At 41.7% G+C, this 21149-nt stretch overlaps 1 protein-coding gene across 3 annotated transcripts in view; it reads left to right on the top strand.

The window, feature by feature from the left end:
* Positions 1 to 21149, top strand: part of LOC122793591 (Golgi integral membrane protein 4-like) — a 1583571-nt gene that overhangs the window by 954951 nt on the left and 607471 nt on the right. For all 3 annotated transcript variants that reach the window (XM_044061762.1, XM_044061761.1, XM_044061760.1), the window contains exon 7: positions 11678 to 11812. In XM_044061762.1, coding sequence (XP_043917697.1) covers positions 11678 to 11812 — 135 coding nt within the window. The remainder of the gene's footprint in view (positions 1 to 11677; positions 11813 to 21149) is intronic.

Here is a 21149-nt window from a genome sequence, read left to right as displayed (position 1 = left end):
ATTGTTGTTACAAAATGTAGGTTTCCTAAAAATTCTGGTGGTAAGAGTAGTATCACATTTTGTTAAAAAATAAAATATCTGAATAGTTCATTACTTTAACATCCTGTTTATATGAAAACTTCAAAAAAAATCAGAACTACTTTGCATAAAATTAAAAAACTTTTCTAATTGTTTTCTAGTGCCTGTCCACAGAAAAAATAAATCATCCAGAAATCTAAAATAGACTAGGCAAAACCTATATAGTGGGGATTTGAACAAAACGTTCAGTTCCCACCATAACATAACTGTGTTCGCAAACAAGGGGGTGCACGCAGCGCCCATTGCAACCCCCTGGTTCTGTTTGTAAAATTCACCTTCAAATGTCAAGAAATTGTTAACACCAATTCCATAAAGCTGCATATTATTTCTTTCTCACCATCGTGAAGATCACTATTGAAAAATTATGTCTCTAAACCAATCCAAACCAGTTTCTTGTGGGATTACTGTGAAGAGACTGTTCACATCACAAGTCACCAAAAACACATCATTTGGTATCACCACGGTTTGTAACTTACTCAAAAGGTCCCAGGAGTCTTTTAGAATGTGGGGAAATCTATCAAAAAGGTGTTAGTCTCATATCAACATATTTAGCTATGGTTCAGTCACTGATCCCCTTGCTGCAACTATTGGATGTAGTGGTGGATCTTCTTGATTGGAGTGAATTTTAGGAATCCCGGAAATCTTGGGTAGTAACAGATTTTCTACCCTTAAATAATCATAGAGGGGTTTGGCAATGGAGTCGAATAACAACAGTTCATCGAGCACATTTTTCACAGACCTATATGCTAAATTGACTTCATTCAGGGAAACTGACCCATATACTTCAGTGTCATTAAGCAAATTCATCATACGACCACTATAGTCATCCGACTCCATAATAACCAATCCCCCTCCCTTCTCTGGCTTCATACAATGAATTCCTTTATTTTGCCTGATTTCATGAAGCAACTGACTCTCATCTTGAGAGAGATTGTAAAATCTATGACGTTTGCTCTCCAATAGTGATCTTAATTGCCTTTCAAAATGATTGATAGCTGGGTGCAATGAAGGGTTGAACGTACTAGACCTTTTAAAGTCACCATTTTCTCTTTGTTTCTGATCCCCAACCATCATACATAACCCTACAATTAAGTTTGCGACTAAACATTTTTAAATCGAGTATGGTATCCTCTACTCGGGCTCCTTTTGCAGGAATAAATTTGAAACCTTTCAAAAATAAACTGTGATGTTGGGGCCCTATAACGATACTCAAAAAATTGTAAATGTTAAATGTGAAAGGGAATTAAGATCATTGTTGGGGAACAAACGTAGTAGATTTTACAATCTCTCTCAAGATGAGAGTCAGTTGCCTCATGAAATCAGGCAAAATAAAGGAATTCATTGTATGAAGCCTGACAAGGGAGGGGGATTGGTTATTATGGAGTTGGATGGCTATAGTGGTTGTATGATGAATATGCTTAATGACACTGAAGTATATGAGGTAGTTTCCCTGAATGAAGTCAATTTACCATATAGGTCTGTGAAGATTGTGCTTGATGAACTGTTGTTATTCAACTCCATTTCCAAACCCCTCTATGATTATTTAAGGGTAGAAAATCCATTACTACCCAAGATTTTTGGGATTCCTAAAATTCACTCCAATCAAGAAGATCCACCACTACGTCCAATAGTTGCAGCAAAGAGGTCCGTGACTGAATCCATAGCTAAATATGTTGATATGAGACTTAAGCACCTTTTTGATAGATTTCACCACATTCTAAAAGACTCCTGGGACCTTTTGAGTAAGTTACAAACCGTGGTGATACCAAATGATGTGTTTTTGGTGACTTGTGACGTGAACAGTCTCTTCACAGTAATTTCGCAAAAAACTGGTTTGGATTGGTTTAGAGACATCATTTTTCAATAGTGATCTTCACGATGGTGAGAAAGAAATAATATGCAGCTTTATGGAATTGGTGTTAATAACAATTTCTTGACATTTGAAGGTGAATTTTACAAACAGAACCAGTGGGTTGCGATGGGAGCTGCATGTGCCCGTTTGCGAACACAGTTATGTTATGGTGGGAACCGAACGTTTTGTTCAAATCGCCACTATATAGGTTTTGCCTAGTCTATTTTAAATTTCTGAATGATTTATTTTTTCTGTGGTTAAACTCCTGATGAAACTGCAAAAAATATCTCCAAAAACACACTTAAACGCCAAAATTTAATGAGTAAAGCTTTCGGGCTCACCACCCTTCATCAGTACATAAAAACAATGAAGTTTTCAGAACATTAAATAGGGATACTAATAAAGTCACGTGATCCAGCCAGCCTAACATTTTTAACTAACAATTAGTTATTTAAATTTTACTATTTAAAACAATACTAACTTTTAGTTATGTACTCACCATAACTTTAGATGTTTGGGATCCATCTCGCCTACATTCTGTACTGATGGGCTCGGAGCCGATCCTCAGCTCCAACTCGGCACGCTTATGCTATAGAGCGAGGCCTCTTATTGGCTGAGCTATCTTTATCCCAGGATGCACCACCACTGATCCCCCAGATCTTGTTTGTCCGCATTCATGCACAACTTGTTTATATAACATTGTTAGATGTTTCAAGATGAAACAACAGGATTCGGACCTTCTGATATCCTCTGATCTCCAAGGAAGGGGGAAGGAGGGTGGGTTATTAGGAATGTAGAGATGGATCCCAAACATCTAAAGTTATGGTGAGTACATAACTAAAAGATGTTATGTGATCCTATCTCTACATTCTGTACTGATGGGACAGCGTCCCTAGCACCTAAATCCCAGGTGGCTCATTGGAAAACACTCCTGAGCATTGTGGAACCAAATGAAGCTCGTCCTCTAGATGCCACATCCAATTTGTAGTGGGAAATAAAGGTGTGCGGGGAAGACCATGTAGCCGCAGCACAAATGTCACTAATAGCAAGCTTAGAATGAAATGCTATAGAAGTAGCCATAGCCCTTGTAGAATGAGCTTTGACTGAGGTGGTAAGCTCTTTGTTAGAATAAAAATAAGCTTGAGTAATACAGTCCCTGATCCATTTGGCAATAGTGACCTTTGTGACAGCTTTGCCCAATTTATTGTCTGCAAAGGATACAAACAACTGATCTGTTTTCCTTGATTGTTTGGTCCTGTCTAAATAAAACGTAACTACCTGTGGACATCTAGTGTGTGGAATATGAACTCCGCTTTGTTAGAGTATTTTGGGAAAAACTGGAAGCTCTAACGATTGTTGTAAGCAGAAACTAGTCCAAACTTTAGGGGCAAACGAAGGATTTGCCCTGAGGACTACTCTGTCCTTGTGTAAAACTACGTACGGGGGTTTTACTGACAAAGCTTGAAGCTCTGAAACTCTTCTGGCAGAAGTAATAGCCACCAGAAAAGCTGTCTTCCATGATAGAAACTTTAGATCACATGTAGCTGCCGGTTCAAAGGGGAAAGAAGTCAAGGCACGTAACACTATATCGAGATCTCATGGAGGTGCAGGATGAGAAATCGGAGGTCTTAATAGAGCAGCACCTTTCAAGAAGGTCTTACACAATCTGTTGCTCATTAAAGGTGGGTCTATCAATTGGTGAAAATTAGAAATTTCTGCCAATTGTACCTTGATGGTAGAAACTGAAGAGCCTTGATTGAAAAGAGAAGTTAAAAATTTTAGTACATCTGCCACGGGAATAGAAATGGGGTCCAGGCCCCGGAGTTGAGCCCAAATAGCAAATCTTTTCCATTTGCTAGAATACAGTTTCTTTGTAGCAGATTTATGAGCCGAAGACAAAATGTGTACAACATCTGGATCCAATGTATGACTCCTAACTATAGTCGGAAGAGGAGGAGCCAAGCCGTCAATTTTAAGGTGTGTAGGGACTGGTGGAATAGTCCCGACTGATGAACCAGTAGGTCTGGGATCTGATCCAGGAACCATGGACCTTCCAGAGCATATTTCCAAAGATAGGATAACCATACTTGACGGGACCAGTAAGGAGCAATTAAGATCATTTTGCTCCCCAAGAGAGATGCCTTTTGAATCACCCTGGGAAGGAGAGGAACTGGAGGGAAGGCATAAAGCAAGCCGGTGGGCCAAGGACAGACTAGCGCGTCCATGGGGCTCTTCCCCGGAGTCGGGGTTAGGGAGAAGAATTCTTTGCACTTCGCATTCAGAGCAGTCGCGAATAGGTCGCAACACGGAACTCCCCATTTGTTGAAAATCTGACTTGCCACTGTCATATTCAGAGACCATTCGTGAGGAGAGAGGATGGTTCTGCTCAATCTGTCGGCTATCACATTGGACTTGCCCGGTATGTGAGTAGCCACTAGGAAGCGTTTGGTCGAGACTGCCCATTCCCAAACTCTCATGGCTTCTCTGCAAAGAGGGTAGGATCTGGTCCCTCCCTGTTTGTTCAGGTACCAGACAACTGACATGTTGTCTGAGTGAACAGCAATTACGCCCTGAGGGAGATAATCATGAAGGGCTTGAAGAGACAGAAGTACTGCCCTAATTTCTAAGATGTTGATATGAAGTAAAGTCTCTTCCGGGTGCCATTTGCCTTGGACTGACCTGCCCAGGGAATGCCCCCCCACCCCATCTGGGAGGCGTCCGTGGTCAAAGTGGCCGCCGGAGGAGGTAGAACAAAGGGTCGTCCCTGATCCAGATTGGAGGGCACTAGCCACCAGCGAAGGTCCCATTTGCATGTTTCCGTGATCCATATGAGGTGACTGAGAGGGAGTTCCTGAAAGGACCACTGAGCTGAAAGAAGCCACTGGAGAATTCTCATGTGCAGCCTTGCCAAGGGGACTAGAAGAACCGTGGCGGACATAGATCACAATAGCTGCAGGACCGTTCTGGCTGGGGCTTTGGACCTGGGAAGTAAGGCTCGAACTTGAGTCTGTATGGTTTGAATTCTGTCTGTAGGTAGATAGACCCGCATTTGGTTTGAGTCTATCTCTACCCCTATGAATCTTATTCGTTGAGATGGCAGCAACACAGACTTTGGCCAATTGAAGGTGATTCCAAGGGAGTTGCCCAGTGATACAGTGGCTTGTAGGCTCCGCAGTAGTAGATGCTTGGAGGTGGCAGTTAGGAGCCAGTCGTCTAGATACAGAAACACCTGGAATCCTAGACTTCTCAGGTGAGCAGTCACGACTGCCAAGCACTTGGTGAACACCCTGGGGGCTGTGGTGAGACCAAAGGGCAGCCTTGGAACTGAAAATGACTGCCTCCTAGGCTGAAGTGCAGATGTCTCCTGGGCGCTTGATGTACCATGATATGGTAATAAGCGTCCTTGAGATCTATGGAGCACATCCAAACACCCTTCTCCAGCAATGGGAGAATGGTTTGTAGGGTGACCATCCGGAACTTGGACTTTTTGACTGAACGGTTTAGGATGCTGAGGTCCAAAATGGGCCTCAAGTCCCTGGTCTTTTTTGGCACCAAAAAGAATCTTGAGTAAGTCCCTAATCCAATCTAGTCTACGGGGACCGGTTGGATGACTCCTTTTTGCAGCAGCTTTAAAGCTTCTGAGGCTGCAGTATCCCGCTGACTGGGTGGCGGGTCCGGGATTTCTGGACTGAAAGGGGGGATGAGAGAATGGGATGGAGTAACCTCCGGCGATAATTCGAAGCACCCATCGGTCCTGAGTGATACCTTCCCAGGCTTTTAGGTGCTTGAAACGACCCCGACTGGCTCGAGCAGCACAGCCGGGCAATCCCTCAGGGACTATGAAAGGCTGAAGAGCCACGAAAGGACTCGCGGTCTCCAGTGTTGCGAGGGCCTCTGCCGCCTCTGGGACGGCATCTTCCAGAAGAATTTCTCCCTCCTCTGCCTCTGGAAGGGGAATCCTCCTGCTGAGAGGGGTAAGGCTTCTGAGATCTACGGAACCACATCTTCCCTCCTCTTTTAGCCTTGGGATAAGGCCGAAAGGGAGTGGAAAATCGTGCCCCTATGGCAGTCAGAGTCTTACCTTCCTGTTCACAGCGGGTTAGTGTGTCCTTTACCTTGGGTCCAAACAGGGAGGACCCATCAAAGGGGGCGTCGGCAAAGGAAGACTTGAAGGCCTCCGTGAAATGACACAGGCAGAGCCAGGCTTGTCTCCGTAGAGCAATGCCTGTACCCGCCGCTCTACTCGCCCCTTCGGCCGCATAAGAAATGAACCTCATGGACGAGTTCGAGATGGACGACATTGTAGCCAGCTGAGAGCCAACCGTCTGGGCCAGCTCCTCAGGCAGGTTACCCAAGAGGGTATCGGATAACTCTTTAATCAGATCCCTCTGAAATCTGGTAAAGTGCGTAAGGTAGTTCAAGGACCTCAATGTAAAGGCTGCTGAACTGAGGGTGCGCTTGCCGTACCGATCCATGCTCCTAGACTCCTTATTAGGAGGATGGACGGACGTCGAAGCCTCTGCTACATCTTGCTGGGTAGCAGATGCCACCACCAAAGCATCTACAGCCACACCTTTAGTTAGAAATTCTTTATCAGGGGGTGCCGAGAGGAACTTATTCGGACGAGCAGGCACCGGTTCCACAGAGTCTGGGTGTTCTCACGCCCTTCGAGAGATCAAATCCAAGAGCTCATCGAAGGGCGGAGACACCCAGGAGGCGGAGGGCTGAGCCCTGAAGGCCTTCAGGAACACTGACTCATCAGCAGAGGGAGGTTTGGACTGCCAGTCGCCTCATTGTTTTAGGGCTTCCAGGATGTCCGCAAATGAGACATCATCCGAGGACGACTTTGGGGACCCCTCTGCATCATCGAGATCAGTGTCTGATGTCAGAGACTCATCAGGGGAGTCAACGTGCTTCCTCTTGCACGATCTCTTCCTGGTGGGTTCTTCCGAAGAGGCTTCAGAAGGACCTCCAGGAGGGGGAGAAACCCCAGCGGGGTTAACCTGAGGCCCAGGGGCTCCGCTGTCTAAGGACAGGGGGACTGCCAAAGACCCAGTCTCCGTATGCAGGGATGGTGCTGGGGAAACCATGGAGGTAGCCAAGGAAGATTTGGCTAATGCACTCCTCATAGCCCTGAAGGCGGGACCACCAGAATCCTGGGAGGGTCCCACCTCCATGGCCACGACAGTGGACGGCACTCCCGCCGCCGACACACCAAGAGGGAGACTTGGGACTGAAAGCATCAATCCCTTAGCCTCCCCCCCAGGGCCAAAGGAGGAAGTCCGTGTACTGAACTCCGACCCAAGAGCCGGAGTTGGAGCAAGGGTCGGGCCCGACCCTAAAACCTCCACCGGTTCCATCAGTGCCGGCTCCAACGGTGCCGAAGCTGTTGGAGGAGGAAACACAGTAGGGGAGTGGACCATCGGCTCCGAAGCCGAATGGGCTGGAGCCGAAACTAGCTTTTGGAACACCGGAGACTGGAAGAGTCTGTCGATGTCCGAATCAGACATCTTGGATGATCTAGAGGATACCGATCGGGCCTGAACCGATTTCTCCATCGGCTCCGAAGGGCTCTGGGACCGGCTCCGAATGGACTCTACCACTATCGGCTCTGAGGGAGATCTCAAGGTAATTTCCCTCAGTGCCGATAAGGACTTCGGCTCCGAAGGGGAAGAGTCTGAGCCGGTAACCCTTATCGGCTCCAATATCAGTGGAGCCGATGAGGGTGACCCGCCTCTCGACGCTCCAGTCCTCGGCTCCGAAACCAGAGGGGTCGAGGCTGGAGGCATCGAGGCAGACCGTTCCGCCCTCGGCTCCGAAGTCCGTGGAGCCAATGGAGAAGTCTGCTTAGATCTTTTAGCAGTCGGTTCTGACTGACTGGTGGAGCCGACGCTTTCTTCTTTTTGGAAGGAGAAGGAGAGGAAGATAAAGCCTCCTCGAAGGATGGCTTGATTAACCCCTTGAGGATTAATTTGTTCTTCCTCTCCTGGAGGACTCTTGATGAGAAAGCGTGGCACACACTACACGACTCTTGTAGGTGCTTGGCACCTAAGCAATAGACGACCGAGGAGTGGACGTCCGTTATGGACATTTTGAAACCACACCTCGTGCATTTCTTAAACCCGGAGGGTTTGTGTTCTTTAGACATAGCCCAAGTCAAACACAGTTGTCTACAACAATCGAAAAAGAAGAGTTACAGCAAGTAACAAAATCCCTACTTTAATATTTTAAAGTTAAAAAATAAAATATATATATATATTTTTTTTTTAAATACAGTAAGAAACAATTTTCTATAGAAGAAGATAGATAGAGAGGGTCAAGACCCTCTAACTTAAACGGGTACTTGACCCACACACAAAACCAAGGTAGTAGAAACAACAGGGAAGGCCCTCTAAGTTAAGCGGAAACCTTCCTGACAGGAAAAACACGAAATCCTCTACCAAAACTACCAATACACATTAGGTACAACAACAATATAGCAACAATAGCTGTTAAAACAGCTTTTGGGTTTAAATCAAGCAAATTTCTGACAGGAAAAAGCCTAAATAAATAGTACTTAGCCCAGCCAAGTTGAGACCACGTCTAAGCTTTGTAAGCGGCAAACGAGATCTGGGGGATCAGTGGTGGTGCATCCTGGGATAAAGATAGCTCAGCCAATAAGAGGCCTCGCTCTATAGCATAAGCGTGCCGAGTCGGAGCTGAGGGATCGGCTCCGAGCCCATCAGTACAGAATGTAGGCGAGATAGGATCACATAACATCATATATTTAAAAACCTTTAAAACATACAAATTTTCCTATACTACTACCATATAAAATCAGTACAATACAATTGTATCTATATGCATGCATATATATATATAAAACATATTTAAAGACTTACCTATGTAAAATAAAAGATATTCTACATAAAGAAGTTTTTTTTCTATATATAAACACATATATGTTACCCAGCAAATAATATGTTATACTTCATGAACATTTAAATAAAACAAACTATGTTATGTAGAATATCTTTTATTTTACATAGGAAAGTCTTTAAATATGTTTTATATATATATGTGTATGCATATAGATACAATTGTATTGTACTGATTTTATATCTTAGTAGTATAGGAAAATTTGTAAGTTTTAAATGTTTTTAAATATATGTTAGTATTGTTTTAAATAGTAAAATTTAAATAACTAATTGTTAGTTAAGAATGTTAGGCTGGCTGGATCATGTGACTTTATTAGTATCCCTATTTAATGTTCTGAAAACTTCATTGTTTTTATGTACTGATGAAGGGTGGTGAGCCCAAAAGCTTTACTCATTAAATTTTGGCGTTTAAGTGTGTTATTTTTTTCTGTGGACAGGCACTAGAGAACAGTTAGAAATGTTTTTTAATTTTATGCAAAGTAGTTCTGATTTTTTGAAGTTTTCATATAAACAGGATGTGAAAGTGATGAACTGTTTAGATATTTTATTTTTTTAATAAAGGTGATGCTACTCTTACCATCAGAATTTTTAGGAAACCTACATTTTGTAACACATATTTGCATTATACGAGCTGCCACCCCATTTATCAGAAAAAAGGGGTAGTTAAGAGTCAGTTAATTTGAGCATTACATCTCACTTCTGATTCCTCCGACTGTTTAGAAGAATTTTCAGTAATTAAAAAAATGTTTATTGACAGGGGATACCCTACAGATTTATTGGAGAAAATTATTGATGAAGTGTGGGTTGGGAGACAGGATAATTATTCACCAATCATAAAACATAGGGTGACAAGCACGGTTAATACAATGGAAAACAAAACAATTAGGGCATTTTCACCAAATACAAATATGGTGTTGCATTACACAACTGATATTAGGGCTATTGAAAAGATTATTAATAGAAATTGGATGTTATTGCAAGTTGATAGTAACATCTACTACTGTTTGTCTTTGCATTGATAGTAACATTTGTCATTTATTTAAATCACCACCATTTTTTACATACAAAAACAGGCAGAATGTTAAGATGATGTTGGAAAGAAGTTGTATGAGCAGGGGTGTACCTACAACCAGGAAATGTCACCAGTGAGCATATTGTTCCTACATTAATGTGAAAAAGGACAATAGAGTTGTGAACATTATTAACCATTGGGACACAGTAAAATGTTTAAATTGTAGAGCTGAAAAAATTATTTATCTCGCTACGTGCTGCCTAATCAGCAAGACTAAGAATAGTTTGAAACAAATATATCAGCATGTATACAGCATAAAAAAGGGGGACAACAGAAGTGCACTGGCAAGGCATGCCATGTGTTGTCAAAATTTCAATAAGTTTGTTTTTTTGATACTTGAACAAATTACAACATCATCATTTTCAGGAGATTGGGAGAACATCTTATTACATAGAGAAATGTTGTGGCAGATTAGGCTAGATGCAATAAATCCACCAGGGTTAAATGAATATATTTCGGTTTCAAGTGAGTTGAAAAAACATTCACTTACCCTTTAAAGTATATGAAGCATCTATTACATTTGGTACTGTGGCTGCAACATTTAGTTACCATTGCTTTATTTCTGTTTGGTATGTTTAATTGCTTGATAGGTTTTATTGGAGGTTGTTATATGGGTGTGTCTTTGCATTGTATTTAAATTTGTTTTTTACTATTTGTCTTAGTTCTGAGGATATCTTAATGTAGACGAAAGCGCTTAACCAAGTGGATTTGTTACTTTCAAGATTTCAAGATTAAAACTGTGTTTTTAGCCTTCTGACTGGCTTCGTCGTCATTATTATTGGAATTGTTTCGCAGCCAGGATACTTGTGGATTTATTTTGGTTATCCACAAAAAGAAGATCAGAAGTCTTTATACTTTTGTTGTTTTCTCAGAGCCAAATTGTAACCATGACCTAATCTGTTAAGTAGACAGCTTATTGGGCTAAGGGCAAGACAAAAGAGCAGCGGTGAAAGAGTTTACATTGTAGAGGTGTACATGAAAAGATAGATCAACTGTCTCATTTGCCCCTGATAAAGATGGCCTGGTAGTGGCCAAGCAGAAGTCAAAATGGATTCCTAAGTAGATTGTTCATCAATTTTAGGCGATCACTTGGCTATTGGCCACTGCTGTCAGAGGGGACATTAGAAGTTGCTGTATTCCAGTGTGTGTGTTTTGAGAGTAATGTGTCTATTTGCAAGTATTTGTATAGTAGTCGCATGGTCATTTCATTCAGTCCTCAGACACCAGTGTTTGTATTTTAAATTGCAAAAATTCAAATTCTTTTGGCACATACATGCTTCAGGGTTCAGCCTTTTGATTGTTCTGTCATGAGTTCCCTTGTTTTGCTTTGCTCTTTTATGCTGTCATTCATTGCACAGTATCCCTCAGAGTAAGATGTGGTGGGCATGTGATTGTATGGTTTCATTTAATCTCTGAGAGATTCATCTTGTTTAGTTTCTTTGGGGGCAGAACTGGGGTGTATGTGTTATAGCACACACTTCTAACCATGTGCTTTAATGGCACCGTATGTAGTACCAGAAGGGGGTGAGTGCATGCATGACAAAGACAGAAGCTACAGATCAGTAAATAATTGACCCCAGAATGCAGATTCTAATTGCCACATTTGCAGAAGGCTATCTCAAAGATCACCTGATATAGTGAGTAATTACACATATTTACTTTACTATAGTTATATAGTCTTGTGATATGGAAATTAATGCTGAGATGTCACTTATTACATAAAGGAAGTCTCATAGTTCTCTCAATGTTTGTTAACAGTCACAAATAGATGAATTCCGGCAGCTGAAAAATGCACTCCAGAAGATGTCCGGTTTCAAAGAAAATAAAGACAAACAAATTCCAAGCCAGTTTGCCAGTCAGGATAATAAGCAGTTGCAACATACAAACCCAAAGGTATTCCTTAAACTTATGTTATGAATGTGCAGGTACATGTTTTAATTGCTCTTGTTACCTTTATTCTCTTGAGGACAACCATCATATGTCACCTTCAGAGATGACCTGACCTGTAGTTTTCTCCTGTGTATGCTGAGGCTGAGTAGTTTGCACATTCACCTTTGGAAACTTGAAAGCTAAGACTGTTGTTTCTGTTTTTGCCAAAGATGCATGGATGTGAATACTGATGGTCTACTGTTGCAATGGGTGGGCTATGCTGAATGTGAGTACTGACGGTATACTGTTCCAATGGGTGGGCTGTGCTGAATGCGAGTACTGACGGTATACTGTTGTAGAGGGTGGGCTGTGCTGGATGAGAGTACTGACAGTATACTCTTGCAATGGGTGGGCTGTGCTGGATGTGAGTACTGACAGTATAGTGTTGTAGTGGGTGGGCTGTGCTGGATGTGAGTACTGACAGTAAACTATTGGGATGAGTGGTCTGTGCTCCTGAGATACCATCTCTCAGGCAAGATGTTAAAGCAGGATTTATTATGCCTTAAATGTCTGTAGTCCAGATGAACATTAATGATCTGTTGATGAAGAGCAGAAGCCTTTTTTATCTAAAATGAACAATAGAAATATCTTTACACCATCATTCCATTTTTGATCATATCAAAAAATGTAATATTTTTCTGTTCTATAAATTTTGTAGCACTTTGTTTAAGATTGCAGCATTTGATTTGGATAATTTATTTACCAATTTTAAAAATACCTTTTCTGCCAGGTTTTAGTAGCTATTACTATGGTTTGTGATAATATGGCAGTTGGCAAGAAGACTACAGTTGCAGTCTGTAGTTTCTATAGTACAGGGTTCGATTCCCTCAGCCCTCATTTACCTACTGTGTGACCTTGAGAAAGTCACTTAACCAGACATTGTTCCCAGGTTGCCCCTGAAAAGGGACTGTGTTTCCAGTGGGCCTACCTGGTTAAGAAATATTCTTATCATTGTTATCATCATCCATTTATTGTACAGCTGCTCTGTGGTGCAGAGGGGATGGCTTATTGACTGTGGAACAGGAGACCAAAATTCAGTTTGCCAAGTTCCTGAGGAGTCCACTTGTGGGGGTAGAAATGAGTTCTGTTTTTGCCTGCTTGCCTGTGACAGGAGGAGGGTAAAGGGATTTCTGTAGGGATAGCTACCCACAGTGAACACTGCAAGTGCCAGTGCCTTCAAAAATATGTATATATATGGGAGGTGCTAGCTGCATGCCATCCACAGATGCAGTTCAGCATTGGAAGGGGGACGCCTGATGGTTAGAATTTGGTACTCTCACCACCACAACCTGGGTTTGATTCCTGGTTGAGGAATTCCAGTGAAATTTTTACATTCTGGCTGCTTAGGTGTGCATTACAAAGAGTACATCTCTTGTGGAGCAGTCTTCCAATTCACTTAAGAGTGGAGTATGTTTCTTACTGTATTAAAATGTAATGTATGGGTGGCTAACCACAAATTCACCCCAGGTTTAGCACCACTGGCCCACCCTCATGGGTAGGGGAAACATGTAATTACCCCAACATATACTTCTTTGGATATTTGAATTGCAAAGTATAAGAGCTAGTAATTACCATGGGGATGCAAAGTTAGTTTCATAGGTTCATAGGTAGGTTCATAGGTAGGTACTAGGCTATCGGCCCAAGGGCCTATGTAAGCCTAGCCAACAAGGTTCCCTGGCTTACGCCACCCAAGAAAGTTATTTTCCTGTGCTACTGTCAAGCAGAGACACATAAGTGATCCCCGGGGTGTATTTCCTATTTCCCATCCACTCTTCAAGATTTTTCATGAAGAGTGTTAATGAAGAACTTTGCTTGACATAGATGGGTAGCCTGTTCCAGAGTATGGGAAGTCTCTGGGACAGGAATCTATCTCTTCAGCATGTCCTGTTTATTGTGGTGACAAGGTTTAGGTCCCTAGAGCGTGTAGCTCGGAGGGATTGGGATTTCTTTAGGTGTAGCATGTCCAACAGCTCTGGGTTTGAAATAACTTTATATGTTAGGCAGAGATCACCTCGGAGTAGGCGATATGCTATGGAGTAAAGCTGGAGTTTTTTGAGGCGGTCAGTGTAGGGCATTTGTTTGAGGCCAGTAATCCTCTTTGTGAGGTACTTCTGTGGCCTTTCCAGCTGCTGCAGATGTTTTGTGAGGTACATTCCAAAAGGGGTGTTGTACTCTATAATGGGTCTAATGAGTGTCGAGTAGAGGGGAACAATGACTTCTTTTTTCCTGGATGAGAACCCTTTTATGATGAGGTGTGCAACATAGAAGGACTTTCTGACTACTGTGGCAATGTGACTGTTAAAGGAGAGACTACTGTCCACCTGGGTCCCAAGGTGTCTCATCACACATTCAGTGTTAAGTAGATTGCTGCTTATATGGTAGTTCATGGGTACAGAGTTTTTTACCAAAGGGGATGACACTGCACTTTTTGGCATTGAGCTTGAGGCCATGGCTCTGACACCAGGCATCTGTTTCAGAGATGCCCTTCTGTAGGATGTCCACATCATTTGGGAACTTGACTATGGGTCCTAGTTTGCAGTCATCTGCGAACTTCATTAGCCAGAGGCCTTCTGTGTTAGCCTGTACTTCAGAGAAGTAGATACCAAACAGTAGAGGTTTCAGGATGGAACCCTGTGGTACTCCACTTGTCACTGCTTTGAGGTCAGATTTGGAGTCTGCAACTTTTACAGTGCGGGTTCTGTCAGTGAGCCAGTTGGCAACCCATCTTGTGATGTAGGGATTTATACCTAGTTTAGTGAGTTTAGCTATAATTCCAGAATGGGGGATGGTGTTGTAAGCCTTGGCGAGGTCAAGATAGGCTGTGTGAACCACCTTGCCCTCATCTACAGCTTTGGTGACTGCCTCAAAGAAGTTGATCAGGTTCAGGAGGCATGATCTGCCTTTCACAAACCGTAACTGGGTGGGATCCAGAGTTTGGAGGTTACCAATGTCTTTGTTTATGAGTTCCATGATGATACATTCCATGGCCTTGCAGACCAGGCTCATCAGGCTAATAGGTCGATAGTTCCCAGGATCAGTGGTAGCTCCCCTTTCATGGAGTGGGATCACTGTTGCTGTGCACCATTCAATGGGCACAAAGCCTGATGCGAGGCTATTATTGAACATGGTGCTTAAGTGGGGAGCCAGTTCGTTCTGAAGTTCATGTAAAATGCAGCCTGGGATGTTGTCCGGTCCCATGGATGCTGTGTTTTTGGCTTTAGAGAGTGCAGCTTTTACCTTCGTAGTTGTGATTACAGGGACTCTGCATTCTTCCTGTATAGATATGGGCCCTTTAATGGGTGGGGGGGGGGGGTTTAAGTTAGCAGTGAACCTATCTGCCAGGATGTTGGCAATATCAAAAGTAAATTAAGGCACCAAAGTTAAACACTGGAAATCGGTCACTGTACTTTATTGCAGAAGACAAACGGTAAGCGCTTTCACAACTTAATGTTGCTTCATCAGACCACATCACTACAACTGATGCTTGATTAAATACTAGGACAATTAGTATGACATCACAATTTAAAGAGATATTGCTAATTGTCCTAGTATTTAACCAAGCATCAGTTGTAGTGATGTGGTCTGATGAAGCAACATTAAGTTGTGAAAGTGCTTACCGTTTGTCTTCTGCAATAAAATACAGTGACTGATTTCCAGTGTGTAACTTTGGTGCCTTAATTTACTTTTGCTGTTGTTGTGTGTTTTGGGCACCTCAGTGTACTTGCAGCCGTTTGGTTTTTGCATCTTCATGTTGGCAATATCAGTTGGTTCTGTAATTTTCGTGCCTTTGTGCTGTAACTCAGAGCAGATCTGGGTGTTGCCATTGAGATTCTTGACATAGCTATAGAATGCTTTGTGGTTGTCCTTAGAATTAGTGCCAGTTTTGTTTTCGTAGCTAGCTTTGGAGGATCTTATAAGGGATCTCATCTTCTTACTGAGGCTGACCAGGGAGCTCCTCCACTCATGGGATTTTACTCTCTTTTGCAACAGTTTCTTCCTTCTGTTGTACAGTTTGTTTATGGCAGGGGACCAGCAGATTGGCTTCCTTTTTTTGGAGGATAACATCTTGGTTCTGTTTGGGATAGCACGATCCATGCACTCATGTAAGTGCTTATAGAGTGCATTTGTGTAGGATTCAGCAGTTGTAACTGTGCTGTCCATATGCATGGGTGTCATGAAGTTCAACACTTATATCTTAAGAAGCATGAAGTTGGCTTTGGAGAATTTTTTTACCGTGGTTTCCTTAGTGGGGGGGTTGGGGCGGGATGTGGATATCAAGGGTGATTAGCTTATGGTCGGATCGGACCAACGAGGAGTTGACTTCAGGTGTGGAACCACCGGTCACTCATGTTGGTAATGACTAGGTCTACGATATTGTTGCCTCTGGTGGGGGTGTGGATAAGTTGATCTAGGGCACTGGAGTTTATGAATTCTAGAAAGCATTGAGCTAAGAAGCTGGTAGACGAGTAGTTTTCCCAGTTAATGGTGGGGTAGGCTGCTTAAGATCCTCAGAGATCAGTAGTCTAGTAAGTACTGATGACATCATTGTATATTAGGCACAAAATCTTGTCATCACAATGAACAAAACATGCTGGAGGGATAGGTTCCTGACCCAGAGACTCTCCAGACTCTGGAATAGACTGCCCATACATGTCAAGCAGAGCACCTCTTTTGGCCCTCTTCAAAAGGAACCTTGACAATTGGATGGGAGATAGGAAATTCACCCCAGGGATCACATCAGTCGCCCTGCTAGACAGGGGTCCAGGGAAGTAAATATTGTGGGAAGAAATAGCCAGGGAATTGTTATGGCTAGGCATGTGTAGGCCTTAGGGCCAATAGCCTAGTACCAACCTATGAACCTGGATAGGACAGAAATGTAAGGCATAATAAAAATTCAAACCATATGTTGATAACAGCTTGTCTTAGACTAACTCCTAGACATGTCAGTGTGGGTTTGGACTGACCAGTAGAGGAAGGAATGCTTCTGTGGAGCAAGGGGAGAGTTGGATATTCAGGCATGTAGATGGCCAAAGTCAGTCATGATAAGGACTCATAAGATTTTCAGAAAATTAAACTGTGATGATTATTGTGGTTGTGGTTTGAGGTATACGGAAGTGTGCAAAAGTATACAGAAAAAAAGTATATAGTAAAAGAGTACAGAAGTATATAAGAAGGACTTTAATATCACTGAGACATACAACGGTGTGTTCTCTGATCTAAAGCCAGACATCCTGGAGAGTGAAGTTAAGTTGTTCTTAGAAAGCCTTGCTAGTAACAGGATTGCAAGACATGATGGAATTCCAGCTGAATTTCTTACAATCCTCCAAAATTATGCTGTTATAGTGCTACTTGGATCTTGGCAGCAAACTTGGAAAATGAGGCAGTGGTCATTAAATTGGAAAAGGTCACTTTGTATTCCAAACAAAAAAATGACAATGTTAAAACGTGCTCACATTATCAAAGTAATGCTCAAGACCCTGCAAGCTGTTTCAGCAGTATATGGGACGAGAACTGACAGATTTGTAAGCTGGCTTTAAAGGGTCTGAGGCACCAGCGATCAAATTGTTAACATCAGTGGATAATTCAGAAAGTAAGGGAGCTCTTAAAAATGCTTCTACTGTATTAACTAAACTTTGACTGTGTGGACCATAACAAACTGTGGCAAGTTCTTAGAGAAACAGGGATTCCTTATTTGCCTCCTTGTGAATCCTTATTTGCCTCCTTGTGAATTTCTGTACACAACAAGAAGCAGTGCTGGTTAGAACAGAATATGGAGTAACTGACCGATTCAGAAAGGAGTATGACAAGGCTGCATATTGGTACCCTGTTTATTCAGCTCATATGTTGAAAATGTCATGTGAATGCTGGATTATATGAATTAGATGCTGGAGTCAAAATTGCAATTATCACGAGAAATATTAGAAGTCTCAGATATGCAGATGCCTCATGTTTGAAAGCAAGGAGGAGCTGAAGATCCGGAATATGAAGGTGGAAGTAAAAAGAACAAAAGCTGGCTTATTACTCAGTCAGAAAATAAAATAAATAAATAAATATAAAAATAATCCCTATCTGTTCACAAACAGATGGGTAAGAAGTGGAGAAAAAAACAGAAGAACTCTAATTTGGTTGGGTTTTTCTTGCAGTTTTTACTGAAGGGTCTCTTCAGATTGTGATTGCAGCCATGAAATTAAAACATGCTTGCTTTTTAGACAGAGCACAGTGGCACATCTGAATATGATTTTAATGGGAAAAGACATCACATTGTCAAAAAGGGTTCCCATTGTCAAATCTAAGGGTTGTAATAACATATGGCTGTGAGAGTTGGAGTATGAGTAAGACTTTGCACAGGAAAATGGATACTTTTTAAGGTTGGTAATAGAGAAAACTTTTGAGAATTCCATGGACTGCAAGAAGGTCAAAGGAAACAAATCCCGATTTTTCACTGGAAGGCCTAATAGTAAAGCTAAAACTTCATATACTTTGATCACATAATGCGAAGACATGACAAAAAAGTGTAACAAAAGTGAAGGTGAATTAGACAGTATTGCTAAAGTTGTTGTTCTTCTTTCGACTTTTCCCGGTTAGGGATCGCCACAGCGGAACTCCAGTCCGCTAATGATTGGCAGTAGATTTTTACGGTGTCGTGGTGCCAGCTCAATGCCCACCCTTCAACGAAGGCACGCCCATTTACGCATGTCTTTTGAATGCCACTCGACTGTGGGGAGGGCATGCAGACTTCACACAGAAGGTGCTCCAGCCGAGAATCGAAAAGTAATGAATATAAATTTTTAACAACTTAAAGAAGCTGTTCTTGCCTGAGTGTTCCGGTGTGCTAATGTTCATGAATGTCAGGATGAGTCAGATTTGACTGTATTTGCAAATACTTTCAAAGGTAAAGGAGAATTTCAGCTTACATTTAAAATGTCATTTTTTTTACTCTGCAACTTTCCAGAAAAATGACAGTCTTAGATTTATGCAGAAATCCATAGACTTAAGTCTACAATATTAACGACAATATATGTTTGTTAGATAAGGTGACTATATTGCCTTTCCTAATGATCTTTCTGCCCTTAGTGTTCCCTGCCTGGAAATAGTGGCAGATCTGTTTTCCTAGAAGATTTTCTTTCCACATTTTCAGGATTCTTCATTACTGAACCTTAAGTAATGCATTAGTTTTAGTACTTGTATATCGACACATTAAAGATAAAACACTTTATTTAAGTCAGAACATGTCATAGAGTTATGTTTGCTTTGAATTTAAAAAAAAAAATAAAGGGAATATCCTAATAAGTATGTAGAACTACTGGTAACGTCTTCTAGTACAGGGTCATATCTCTGAAGATGAAATTTTTGGGAAAATATGTCATGAATATAGAATGAATCTGTTTGTGCTTTTACAAAAAAAAATAAAAAGACAGATTTGCAATTTTATCATCTTGTAATAATGTGCCATTTTGTGCGTGCTTATATTTTGGAAGATGTAAGGATAAGAAACTTCTTTTTCCAAGTACTTTTTCCTTTTCTGCCTGCTAACTAGCATGCCACCACTGGCCTTGAGACCAATTATTTCCTTTTTACTCCGGGATTTCTGACTTACAGATCAGAGGTAAGCAGAGCAGACCGTCGTTTAGGCATTCATGAAGGGGTTTTGCTCCTTTGCTCACATCCTATGTCCGCATTTGGGTGTTTACATTTTAGGCCCAAACTTGCCCTTGTTAGCTGATGTGAGCACCTGAATCACTGGAGAGACCTATTACCAATTTGCCATGTATGCGAGTGCTCGCCTTTAAATGCTGATGTGGTAAGCCAAGCCCATGTCCTTGGTTAACAGCTGCAACTTTGTATCCTTAAAGCCTCCACTCACTTTTGTGGAAGTAGCCAGCTAATCACCAATCTCCCTGTATCCCAGTGTAATAAGATTACATTAGTCCTAGTCCCTCAGTCCTGCAACCTTTACATGTCTCTCCCAGTACCTGAGCATCTGTCTGAACTCTAATCATTAGTCCATTCATTATCAGTGCAATACAGGGTTTTGCTTAAGGCCAACATACTTCATAAAAACAGCTTGATCTGTTAATTAAGAATATTCTCTCTCTCTCTCTCTCTTCACTATCTATATATATTAATATAGCAAGATTGATATAAAGTTATGTATACATTTAAATATATGTATTGAATGATCATGATCCACTTAGCCAATTGTTGAAGCAGTTGAGCGTGGAAAAGTTATTTGCACATACCTCTTCACACACTAACAGTCATGCCCAGTCATCCACACAGTCAGTGTATGCACAAACGAAACACGGACACTGCAAACAAAAAACAAGAGCTGTGTCGTATACACTTCGCACCATATAAACCACAGCAGCCCAACAGCATTTTTTTGCATCAGGGTAAGCTGCTCTCATTACCTGTGTAGGGTGTGAGCTGAGCCCTCAGAGTCTCATTACTTAATGTATCTATGGTATATGTAGATAAATTCAACTGACATTCAGCCAGAGCTAGTCTTTCATTTTAACACTCTAGTGTTCTTTTCCTTTTGCTTATACTCTGTTTTCATTCCCTGGTAGATAAGGCAATCATTAGCATGCACTCCAAATGTCTGCTTGGCCTCTTCCCACTATATGACATTTCCCCTCCCTATTAATTTGCTCCCACTACCTTAGTTTCTTTGCTAATTTTCTCCAATAAATTTGAGCACCTGCTCACCTAATTTTCTTTGCCGCTACTTGCAGTCATTCTTATTCTAAAATCACCTTTCTTGATTCCTGCGTTGGCTAAGTTCTCAAAAATACTTTATACTATTTTGTAAAAAATAATACTCTGTATGGTTGTTACTGTTCTCCGTAAGGGCCTTCATCCAAAATACTACCACTCTCTCCTTATTCTGTAAATCTAACACACCCTCATTTTAACATCACTTCTTTCCACTTTGATTTGTAAACTTCTGTTTGTGTTTTATGCAAATATATATATGTACACAAACACACACACAAGCCGTACCTATGTGTCTGGAAAGTATCACTTCAAAACTGATAATCCCAAACCACCTTGTGCTAGGGAGAGAAACAACTTATCTCATTTAACTCTTGCCCTCCCAAATAAATTCTGTCAGTTTTTCATTAATTCTGCTCCACAACTTCTCTGTTTGATAACATTATGACTGTCTTGCTTATTTTATTAGAAAGTATGTTCACTGCTTGTACCTAATTGTTCATATCCATAGTCAAGAACTTCCAGCCTCTCCATTTTTGTATTATCTTTTGTTTAATCTCTTCTCGCATATCCTTAGCTGTCATAA

Source organism: Protopterus annectens, chromosome 2.part0 (assembly GCF_019279795.1).
Source record: "Protopterus annectens isolate FY-2018-M chromosome 2.part0, PAN1.0, whole genome shotgun sequence".
Classification (NCBI taxonomy): Eukaryota; Metazoa; Chordata; order Ceratodontiformes; family Protopteridae; genus Protopterus; species Protopterus annectens.
Note: the sequence above shows the minus strand (reverse complement) of the source record. Positions and strands in the feature narration are given on the sequence as shown.